General features: G+C 33.9%; 1 protein-coding gene across 1 annotated transcript in view; it reads right to left on the bottom strand.

Annotated features, from left to right (window-relative positions):
* The window catches only part of LOC140164876 (uncharacterized), a 71,487-nt gene that overhangs the window by 25,402 nt on the left and 33,314 nt on the right, over positions 1-12,771 (bottom strand). Inside the window, 1 exon segment of the mRNA XM_072188253.1 lies at positions 10,089-10,181. Within this exon segment, the coding sequence (XP_072044354.1) occupies positions 10,089-10,181 (93 nt within the window).

Genomic DNA, 12,771 nt, shown 5'->3' with positions numbered 1-12,771 from the left:
TGAAATTCCAAATCACAAAGTCAGCCTAGTATGAAATGTCATGAACATATGAAAATCACATCTCGTTTATTGTGCTAAGCCACAATTTTATATTGAACAATTTAATTTTAATAAAAATTTAATTTTTGGTAGTGCATTGCATGGAGTTAATGACGCATATGAAATTGCATGGGCAGGTCCATTTTGATGATATGAGCTGTTTAGGAAATACTGCACAAGTAAAACAATGACAATTTTTTTTGTCCAATATTTGTCCAAGGTATGATAATCAATTTTGATAAGTATTATTTGTGCACAAATTACAATATTTATGAATCTTTGAATATTTCTCATTTTAAGAGTCTGCTTAAAAAACACTGTCAAAACACTTGAGTCAATTTTGCTCATTAAAATAGTGCATGATGCATAACTTGTCTTCAATAAACACCACATGACCTTAATTAAGAAACAATAAATGAATAAAATATACAAATGGACTCGCTGTTGGCAAAACAAAACACTAGAAATTACCCAAGTACTTCCTCTATAGTCAGGATAAACAAAATTGCCACATCAGAGTTGAAGTACTGTAATAATCTTGAATTTCTTTCCTCATCCTACTCTATGCTTACAACTACCTTAAATTTGCATACCCTTTACACATGCATAATTACTAGTAAGACAAGGCAACAGATCATTGGGCTCCCTAAACTCAAACATATGGTTGTACTTATTTCTGAATTTTGCTTTATTACTGCCCCAGATGATAACAATATTATTAATTATTTTTTCATAACTTGTGAGTCAAAATTTAATCAATTTTACCCAGTTCGTTACACTCAAACGTGTTCTTCATTATCATTATGAGATGTAAACTGGAGCTAATTTGATATTGCGTTTTAAATGAAAAAAGTAGCACCATTAAGAATGGTGTAGCAATGGATGATGATATAAAACAAATTTAATTTTTTGCAATTTCTGATGTTTGAAATACAAATGATATGTAGGGGCAATTAAATAACACATAATTGCACATCTGTTTTGATATTTCTACTGTGTAATTTTCGTCATACACTTTCTAACCAACAGAAACACTATATAAAGGGAATGTTGTTGTTATTGTTGCCTTTTCTTACATAATTAAAATATCTTTAAGAAAATATGGTATGGCAGATATATAGAATCATTTCACAAAGAAGAATAGATGGTACAACAAGCATTTCATTATTTTTTACCTGAACAATAATACTTTTGGCAAACTAGAACCCAAATGAAGAATTAATTAATTTTAATTTAAGGAATTCAAAACAATCTTATACAGATGTCTGTGTTTTTGTTTTGTGCTTTATCATTACAAAGCCATCTCCTGAAACAAAGGCGACTCATTTGCTTAAATCAAAATGGCATAAGCCTGCATCTATTCTGGCCTGGCCAAGGACCACTCATACCTAAGATACGTATCATGGCTGATATTTTTACCACAAATAGCCTTTCATTTAGCAATTCCATTAAGTGTCTTTCATCAATTCCTTGTGTGGCTGTACAAGATTTATTTCTTCCAACCTGGAAACGGAATCTAAAGTAAAGTGATTCGGAAGCATGTCTGTTTTATCAATTTGTTCTTGCATTTCAGCACTTTGAAATTAAAATGCGACATCCAATCTTCAAGCAGCCTTTCTTGTTATAGCTTACATCACACGCTAATTAGCATACCAGGCCACTCGGCTTCAGTTTCACAAAAGTTCTGTTGGATCTTGTTTTAGAGATTGAGAGTCTAATTTCACTGGATTTCTCTTGCGATTGTTTTTACACTTGCGGTATAATTTACAGCATCAGTCAGTGCTAATGAATGCTGCTTGGTTTGTTGGGTTGTTTGGTTATAAAGCATTGTTGTACCACCTGACATTATAGCAAAGTATATCATCTTACACAACATTTTCAATTTCTTGAACATCTTTGACTTGAATTTGTATAAATTTTTATGGGAAATAATACAAAATCATCTTGAAAAAAAATCTACTTTTTTATTCTTTTTTTTTTGGTTTGGTCAAAAATACCAAATATTCGATGCTAAAATTAAAACATTTGTCAAGAAATTGAAAATGTGAGAAAAAATACATATTTCAAGAAAGCAGAAAGAAAAGGGCAACCCACATGGAGGTATACTCACATACATGCAATTGCATTTGGAAATTTTGTCTGTTTTTCCTTTCAAAGTTTTGCCAAATTTCAGGATTTTTCTAAGGGGAATGAATAATGTGACGACCCTAACAATTACATGTTCTGGAGACATGAACCAAGGGGAAATCCGAGGTCACCCTTTGCACACAAAAAATCAAACATTAAAAAAAAGTGAAATTATAAAATCTAAAAACATTGTTTACTTTGTGAGTGGGAATTATTGGGCCAATAATTGCATCTTGCATTCATAAAATTTAAATGAATTTGTTTTAAAATTTAAATCTAAATTAATAACATTTATTTTTATACTTTTGATAATAGCATATTTTCTTATTGCAAAAAAGGGAGGGGAAACTAATGCCACTCTATAAGCAACAAAGCAAGGTTTTCTTCTTAAACAAAACAATTCAATATCAATGTGAATTCTAGGTTGGTCAAACAAAATCTGCTGATGATGAAGGTCCCTTGTTCAAATCCTGTAGGTCAACTTATGCCAATACCCTGAGTTTGAATCCAGTACATGGTATTGCTAGGGCAACAAGATTAGACTCCGCCACATGAGAAACAACAATTTCAGCCTACACCACATGGTTGGTGGGTTCCAAGGTTCAAATCCACAGTATGTACTTCCTTGACAAAAATATCTTTTTTTCCTTTAAAAATCCATTTACTACATTAGCATGATCAGAGTTGTAAATGTTGTGTTCAACATCTATTAGCTGACCCAAATGGAAAAAAGCTTTAAATGCAATTAGATTACAATCATGTGAAACTTTAAAACCTGAATAATTGGCTTATAAGCTTATACCCAAGACACAGACAACTAAGAGACTTTGTACAAACTAGTTGCCGACTAGGCGAAAGACCACTTGCAACAAACAGATCTTCTACTAATGGAGCTGAGTAAGCAGTAAAAAGAAATTCACTCGATACCCTGGACAAAATCAGCAATGCAAGTTACTTTTGCAAGCAACAACAATAAGTTTGATCTAGATACATTGCTAATGACAAGCCATATTTGTCCCAACTCTAGTACTTAAGGCAAATCAAAACACTGTCCCATTTGCATGTCAAGTAACTCTCAGCTCAAACGCATTGCATTTATTTGCTCCTTGCGCTAAGGAGGTACAGCAAGCAACATTAAGTACACTCCTTAAAATGTGACCAGGATGTCTAAAGGCATACTGAAAATTATAAGATGGTCAGCCGCTATGGTCATCAGAACTTTGACATGATTATATATTTATGGGTACTAATACGTACTTGTGCGCCCGCTTGTGCAGTTTGTGGGACACCATTACCGATGTAATTACAATTACCTGCGGAAAGCACTATGTAGAAACCTACTGATCAGTTATTACCTATCAGGTACTGTATCACACAACTAAGTGTATCATAAAGGCTGATTTGACTTGACTAAATTTAAGTGAATAATCCCTACACAAAGGGCAGATGGAAGGTATAGAAAAACAAATAAAAGCTAAACTGCAAATGCCACCTTGAAGAAATATTAAATCGATCACTAATGTTGACAAAGTTTCTTTCCATTACCAGTAAAATGACACTCACCGATACCTTTGGTCGGCTACATTACGGCAGTCTCAGGCAACAAATTCACCACCAGTTTCACAAAATGTGCACTGAATTTGAAAATGATTCTTCTGCGGTACCTGATTTACTTGAATTCAAGATGTTAACCAACCTCTGGGTCCCCCTAATGCAATGTCATTTCAGATTCACTATGCATAAATGTGTGCATCTATAGCCATACTTAGAGACAAACTGTTCCCACTATCGGGGCCTGTTAATGATGTATTCACCAAATGGCCCATTTTTACTGAAGTTGAATTCGCAATATTTGCACAATGGTTCATTACATAATTCCTGTGATTGCATAGTTCTACGCCTATAACCTTAACAGTATACGTGCCTCAATACCTTCAATGGTCCCTCATCCTTTGCCAGACACCTGCTTTACAAGACCATAGGAAACATGCTACATTACCAACTTCAACATCAACTAAACATCTTCAAACCACAAGCGACCCACTTAGGAGTCTCAAAGTCATTAAGCAAAGTTGTTGAGTGTTTCAATCTGAGGCATAACACATTGGAAGCACATACTGTGTCTAAGTGAGGCCCAGGAAAGCCACCATCCAGATGGTCACTAGGGAATTCAGGAAGCATCAAGCCCTTATAAATGGCCCTACGTATACGTGTGCATCAGACAAGGCAGGTCCCTCAGGGGGTCGTCGTATCAAACGCCATCATCAAGAGTGACAAACCTAACAAGCCATTATGTTCCAGCCATGTTTCTGCGCATTCTTAGCATTCAAATCATTTGCTGTTAAGATGGTTTTGAACAACAGTTTCATGTTTGGTTTAAATTACTGCATATGACAATAACAAATCCCTGATGTACCTGAAAGCAGTTGCAGCAAGTTTACACTGGAATCAACTTCTATTCAACATTCGCAACCTTCAATTGGTTTTTGTGTTAAAAGTAGATAACTCTACAAATTTGTGGAGCAAAGCTATTATAAATGTCACAGTTTGGTGTGTTCAAGTAGCAAATGATGACCACCCCCTGAAGGCAAGTCAAATGCTTCCAAACAAGAGCATCGCAACAAGCAAATAGTACTATATATAAAGCAATGTTTCCCAATAGCAAACCCTTTGCAGCAAAAAAGGCATAAATGTATATAATAAGCGTCTCCCAAAGGCATATCATTCCGTTTATTTTATATAAAGACTTCTAAAATGACCACAAAGAAAACATGTTGGTGCTTTAAATTGTGGGATTCATTTAAAAATTAGTACATTCTTTCAGTGCTGCAGCCAAAATTATCCCAGCGACTGGTAGAAACCCTGACAAACAATAGGGGCTTCTTATTTTGTCAAGAGTCACTTTGAGTTTTACTTTTTAGTTTATTTATTTTGTTTCCCCTTTTTCCTTAACCGAAGTTCCACAAAAGATGGAAGCATACTATTAGAAGGGCTATTATAACACGAACCATTTTACTATGCAAGGGCTAAAATGGACAAGATGGGATGTGGGACTTTATTCTTTACGCAACCTATGCAAAGCTGGACAAATCTCATTAAAAATAACAATAATTGTAGATTAATATCCACAATTATAACATCTCCCTGTTTATCTTGCTTGCTTCTAAATAATGGTCCACTTTCAACAACAACAATAAAATAAATAATACAAATCATCTCTATTTTGTGATAACATCAAAACCGGTTATAACATTATAGATCCTGACAGTGTCTGCTATGCATTATGTATAAGGAAGTCGTATTCGTTCTTGGCACACCTTATTAGTGATTTGAGGAGTACAAAACTGTCCTGAACCTAGACGTCTAAACATGGACTATCAATGCCTAATTGAATATTCCAGATTGAAGTATGTTTTGTAACTTTTAAATCTCTGTGTGTATCTGTGGGATGAGATCCTCATTTGTCAAAAGCGAACAAATTAGAAAATTCCAATTTATGCTATATGTAGTAAATTTTGTACGGATTTGAAGTGTTAAAAGTGATAAACACTTCTCTGATTCTGTCATTGATGTGATATGTCAAATTTGTACAGTGAACAACGTCTCTCTTGTACAATTGCCTGAATGTCAGAACTGGATGGTTTTTAGCTGATAGAGGAAATAGAGGAATATAAATTGTATATAAAATTCCCTTAAAAGGGCAAACTGACCTCTCTACCAAATATGTCAAATAGTAACTATCTCTGTTGAATTTGTGCTATTTGTGCAGTCTAAATTTGACAATTATAATTTTCTGAAGTCAAAATTTGATTATTTTTTGTCAAAAAAAAAAAAAAAAAACAAACAAACATAAATTTAGTTTACCTATTGATTTGAGATCAAGTCCCAAATGGTGCCAGTTTTTCTGGTCGTATATAATCCACTTAATTTTGTCATTATCCGACTGAGAGATGGCAATAAAGAATGCCGATTCCATCTTAGTTAGCCCTGTGATCAAATAACAGTTATTTCACTAAAAATCATCACTCTCATCGCATAGCTAAAATGCATTCCAGAGGTAGGCAGTCTCACACATGCATTCTTTAATTGAGGCAAAATATATGCACAACAACATTACTGTTCTCTTCTTCTTGCAGGAACTTAATGCAAATCTAACCCCTCCATCCCAAAAATCAAATTGAAATCAAAATTGAGTAGTTTTCTGTGATGATTCAAAATTTTAGTTAAAATTATTTTGGAAAAAAATCACATATTTGATGCTGTATCTTACTCATTAAATTACAATGGTGTTTTAGACCAGTTGTTAATGATATTGATCTTTTTGTTGGAATTTTGAATAAAAAAATTCTGTGAGATTACCTACTCCCCCTGCAAAATGACTTTTGGTTATTATTCACTTAATACTATGGAAGACATATGGTCAGCCTGATTAATAATCACCAGAAAAAATCCAACTTTCATATTAAAAAAATCAACATATCAATGACAAAATACAAACGAATTAACGACAGATAAATGCAGCGTATGACGCATGACGATTGACGACACCAGACGTAAGTTTCCAAGGAGTACTAACGTACGGCTGAAGACGACCATGCAAAAAAGGTCTGTAATGTGCATGCAGGTATATTCTTTCCATGGATGATGTACTTTCTACCAGTGAAGAATTTTGGCATTGACATGTTCAAATGGCATGCAAAAGTGGCCATGGACAATCTTTTAGTGGTTTTGGCTAGTTAAATGCATTCTCTTTTATGTATACTATAACTACTGTGGTGTTGTTACTTTCTCTGTCGTATGATCTCATTTCTTTCTGGTGGTGATAATGTGTTTAATTTGGTGCAAACTTGATGCTTGATGCTACCTCATCATCATCATCTGGTTCGTTTTACAAAATAAAAAAAAATAAAATGAAAAAAAGATCAACAAGTTCGTCACAAGTCATCACATCAAAGTTCAGGGTTTTTTCTCTCATGTACAAACAGCATGCAAGTGTATATGCATTTTGAAACCATCAAAATAGAAAGCAGTGCACATATTGATAGGATGTAGAAGAAAGAAAGTTTTTTTTGTTTCACTTTTTTGTAAGAGGACATTTAATTATTTTATTGATAGAATTGCATTTCTGTATAAAAAGGGTGAGAAAACAGAGGTTGCTAAAACCCTTTTTATAATTACTATATACAGCTAGCAAGGGCATTATCATGTTCAAGGATGGGTCACATGCAATTTTTGTTTACTTTTAAATAATTACATCTAATAGACTAATTGAAACAGAATTAATTCAGAAAGGACAGATCATAGCCAATATAGGCTGGGAAGATACATAGAAAGACAATTCTTAAAAAGGAAACATTTTTCTGACATTTGTAGGGAACATAAATCTAAAATTTATATTTAATTAGTTTTTAATTACTGTGACTGTTTGCATAACATATTCAGAGTTCGTTGTATTTGTTCAGTGGACCCTTTCTCCCCTATTTCAACTTCAATTAATAACATGCCTGTACTTATTTCTACTAAAATCCAGCAATCCATTAGTGTTTCTAGATCTAATTTTAGTGTTTCTAGATCTAATCAAGGTAAAAACCAATCTCATTAATTTCATCTTGAAAATCAACACAGTGCTCAGTCTCTTTTGCTACAAACTATGCAAATTTATCCACACCCAGTTTGGTGCTCCACCATATTCACATCTGAACCGACGTACATTTTGCGGCCGAGCCAAAAATAGCAACATAAACTCGGCCACCTAAAATCTAAGAATAAAAACAAACAAAATGATGCTTTTGAGTGTTGTTCAAGTCTCAGTGCACAGCATGCTTCCTAAAGAATGCGGCAACAATTGGAATGTACTCATGTACAAATAAAACTGCTAGCAATCCACAATCCGTTCAATTAGTGCATCAAATACGCTGAGATGCAATATTGCAAAATACTAGATACCATATTGAGCAGGCAGATACGAAATAAATATAGAAAATTAAAATAAAAACATACTGCAAAAGGGATATTCAAAGCCCGTCACCCCAAACAAAAATGTCATAGTTATAAACCAGTTTCATCTAGAATGAAAATTATTATACACTTCATGTAACAGTGGACATTAAATAAAATCACTTGCATTTTCCATTTAAAAAAAAGAGTGTCAACTATATGGGAGGATAATATCGAACTAAAACAGGATCAATTAACTTGGTGAGCAATAATAATGTGATCTGATAAACAATGCAAGATGTGTTCCAATCATAACATGTCAGACAAGTATAACATAACCACATGTGCATGTTGCTAATACACACTGTATTGGTGGACCCATTCACAAGCAAGCAAAACTGACGGGAGGAATTTTGAGAAAAAATGATACGGATGCTAATGCCATCCCAGCCGTTCCGGGGTGGCGCTTTGCATACGTCTTTTTTTCTTTTTTTGTTTTCTTTTGTTTTTAGTCATATTTACAAGGAAAAAAGCCCTCAAATTTGCTATAATATGCTTTAACATACTACAAAATACCGCAAGCAAAAAAAAGTACCAACCAAATAAATCAAACTCATTTGCAGATACCAAACAATTCAGTAAATATGCCTTGGAGAAAGGAGTTAGGGAAAACTATTTACATTCATTTTGTTTTGTTTCATGTAATGATTTCATTGTCGCATGCAGCAGTAACAGAATAATAAATATAGTAGCTATTGTTGCCTGGGGATGCCCATGTAGAGCCTTTTTAAAGGAAAATGTTGTTTGTATTGGGGACAAATGGGGGTATATTTCATATTTTTGTAACCAAGAAATTATTCAAAGTAAACCTTTCTGCAACTTTTCATTGCAATTTATAACAAAGGCCAAAGTGCAATTGCACAAAGCTAGAGAACGATGCTTATCTTTATAAAAAAATAAAGTAGTTGTAAAAATGCAACTGACTAGGGAATTAAAAATTGGATTCATGATACGATGCTTGTCTAATGCACTCACTCACTGGGTATTAAATTGGATGCATTGCATGGTATGCTGATATGGCGCCAACTTACCCCTCACCTATAAGAGGACCCATTCTAGTGCTTAACACTCGGTATTTGTGCGAGAAAGTCTTTGTGGGTTTTATTCTCATAGACTCATTCTCATTCTTGGGATCTCAAAACCTTCTGGTAGAATAAGAAATTCAAAAGCAAAAATGGAAGAACTTTGTTCTCTAGGGACTCTATGGAGACATTTGGGGGTTTGTTCCATTGAGATGAACAGAGATTTGACAGTAGTAATGAAGTCTGCCGAAATATGGCTGTCAGGAAGTCTGATTGGTTCAATTCAAATAATCACCAGGCTCTCATTGGTCAGATTAGTTTTGACTACCATAAGTGCATAGAGAACAAATTTTCAATACACAATCATTAAATGGATTTCAAAAATATAACAACTTCAAAATTCTTATCTTTGTACCATTTCCATGAATAGTTGCAAATTCCACTTTACATAGCAGAAATGTAGGTACATTTAAAACATGATGCACAAACATGACTCGATCGTTTCCTCAATAGATGCACAAAATGAGACCAAAAACCCATCAATGATACAAAAAATGCTTAATGCCAAAATGTGATGATTATTATGGGATGGAACGTGTGAATATGAACAGCCAATAGAGGGCAGCAGACTTCAATACTCATTTGGAAACGGTTAAAGTGACGTATTTCAACATAAGAGCACGTCAAAAAATATACTTTCTTGATTTTATTCATATCATGCAAGCTGTTAAAATACATCACCCCAACCATTCACACAGAATAGCAATAGAAGAGAAAAAATACTTGTCGGAAAAAAGAGAGGAATAGTGTTCCTACATAGAAGAAGATTCAGATAGTAGAGATAGAAAGAGATAGATTTGCTAGGTTACTATTGATAGTAAATTCTTACGAAACGACATGCACCTCAATTTTTCGCCCCTCAACAATAGAGCCGTTCAATTTCTCTCGTGCCCTGTCTGCGTCCGAATTATTTTGGAAAGTTACAAAACCGAATCCCTGCATGCATGGGAAAAAAATAAATAAAAACAGAACATGCAACACGATTAAAATTCCATGCATAATATACAAGGTATTCAACACATTTTTGTTTGATTTTTGGTTATGATAAGTCATTAGCAAGAGGAACAAAATATGATGATAAAGTGTGTGCGGATGCATTGGTCTGTTTAGTTATTAATCTTTTGGTGGAAAGAAGACGTGCACTCGGCCAGATGAATGGTTCTGCAGAGGGCTGACACTCCTGTTTTTAAAAGTGTTGGTTATTTGATCTAACAATGTTATCAATGGTAGACAGTATGACATAGCATTATGAGGAGAGAAAACATAGTCTTTTTGGTCAATCATAGACAAACAAAAATGGTATTTCATTTATGTTAAATTTGTTATTTATAGCTGGATTGATTTATCATTTCTTTCTTGATGAGGAAGAGAGTTAGCATTGTGTATAAAGATGAAGCGTTCATTGTGCACTACTGCTGAAGGCAAAATATAACAATGACAGACAGACAGACCACAAGTCACACATCTGCCTGAAAAATGAGGAGGAAAGTTATGACATCATTCATGTCCCAAGGCATGATGGGAGAGGTAAATCTTTAGTAAAATGTGCGAGTTATGATGCATTCTTGGACAGTAAACGAGCAGATGTTATGCATGGTGGATCCCACAAACATGTCTGGGGAATTTCCTCTGCTAGGCATTATGGGTAATGGGAAATGTATGAACAAAAATGACATGCTAAATTGTATTCCTTGTTTTGGTTTCTTATTTCTTTTGAATTTGACAAAAGATTGTCTTGTCAAATTATGAAGTGGATAAAATGTGCTAAAGACTCTTCAATAGAATGGTGACTTGAATCTGGTGGTTTTTAATGAGGCTGTTAATCAAGTAATTAATCACACGCATATGTATAAGTAGATAGATATATAGATTGTGTTAATTGCCTTCAATATATCCAGCACTGTTTGTATTTATAAAAACACCTTCCGTTTAATGTTAAAAAAGCATTTCAAAATATATCAAATTTTGCAGTGATTACAAAATTGATCCTTGCCAATCACTTAGTACCAAACATCAACACCAAAATGAGACAGTAAGTCCCATGTGCTCTTTCTCTTATTAACATGCATCCATGTGAATTAGGATATTCCAGTAGACATCCATACACCCCTGTGGAAGACATGACCTTAATCTTCCACACAGAGGGTGTATATTTCAAATGGAGTCACCCATTGAGGTAACCCCCATTTGAAATTCACACTGTCTGTGTGGAAGATTAAGGTCATGCCTTTCATAGAGGGTGTATGGATTTCATCCAGAACACCCAATTGTGCATTTATCATGTCACACACAAGTGTATCAACGAACACAAGATTTGTTACACTCATAAACGATTCAACATTTTATATGAGTAATGACAATTTCAAATTTGAATGTTTCATGGATGGTAATTAGAATTGTTAGAGATTGGCAAAATGGTGTATGAACACATTTTGTTGACAACAGGCAGTCAATGTTAAAGGCAATTCAATCCATATTTTGAATGGAGAAGAAGCACAAGCAATGCACATAGAATATCATCATAGAAATATACATAAAATAACACATATTTATATTACATAATAAAGTAATAGAATCTTCCTTCTTAAATCAATATGCATGGATGGATTTCTTCAAATATCACACAGAATGTTTTTGTTAAATCAAAAGAAATTACATTCAGATGTATATTTATATGGCTGAGAACCTGGAAAGAGCTAATGTTGTTTTGTCATATAAGATTTCAAAACACGCACAAATATTCTGCCAAAATGCGGACATAAATTGAGAACAATTTAACATGCACAAAAGGTGTAATGGCAGATTTATAAATGTGTCTGTTCAAGACACCCCCTATGAAGCCAACAATTGAGGGTTCAGTGCGCAACACTTTATTATAAAATCTTCAAAATCAACCAATTTTGGGATATTCAACGCCAATTTTAGTCACCCCATTAACTTCCAGTACTGGATGAAAGCTAGAAGATGACAATCTTCATCCAGGATCAAGTTGGCCTGCTTTTGCGTATAGTGACTGCTAGTGCTATAAGCTGACTCTTGAGGGAATGGTAGCCATAAGTGCTAGCTTTGGGCAGATCTTGCACACAAATGATTCAAAATTTCAAGTCTGTTAAGTACTTTGTGCTACATTGGAGCAGGTTGATGCCATTTCTGCATGAAGTTCAACAAGAGAAAATTTGAGAAATTTTGCTTAATTGGTTTCTTCTTTCTTTTTTTTTTTCAAATAAGTTTACCATTTCATGCCATCGACAGAAGGAAGATTCTATTCCAAACATATTCATCAATATCAATTTATATTCAGAAAGTAATATTTAATTTGAACTTATCATTTATACATTTTTATAAAAAACAACTTTATACTTGCAATCCTAATTCATTAAAATACTCAATTTACTCAATGTGGCAACAGACAACAAACAACAAGCACAAAATGCGATGCTTCTCAAATAAACGAACAGGTCAAAAGAAAACAAAATAATCAAAAGACTTTAAAACTAGCCCTTGGGTTTTGAAGCTGATTATCAAA

The sequence above is a fragment of the Amphiura filiformis genome, chromosome 11 (genome assembly GCF_039555335.1).
Source record: "Amphiura filiformis chromosome 11, Afil_fr2py, whole genome shotgun sequence".
In the NCBI taxonomy this organism is placed as follows: Eukaryota; Metazoa; Echinodermata; class Ophiuroidea; order Amphilepidida; family Amphiuridae; genus Amphiura; species Amphiura filiformis.
Note: the sequence above shows the minus strand (reverse complement) of the source record. Positions and strands in the feature narration are given on the sequence as shown.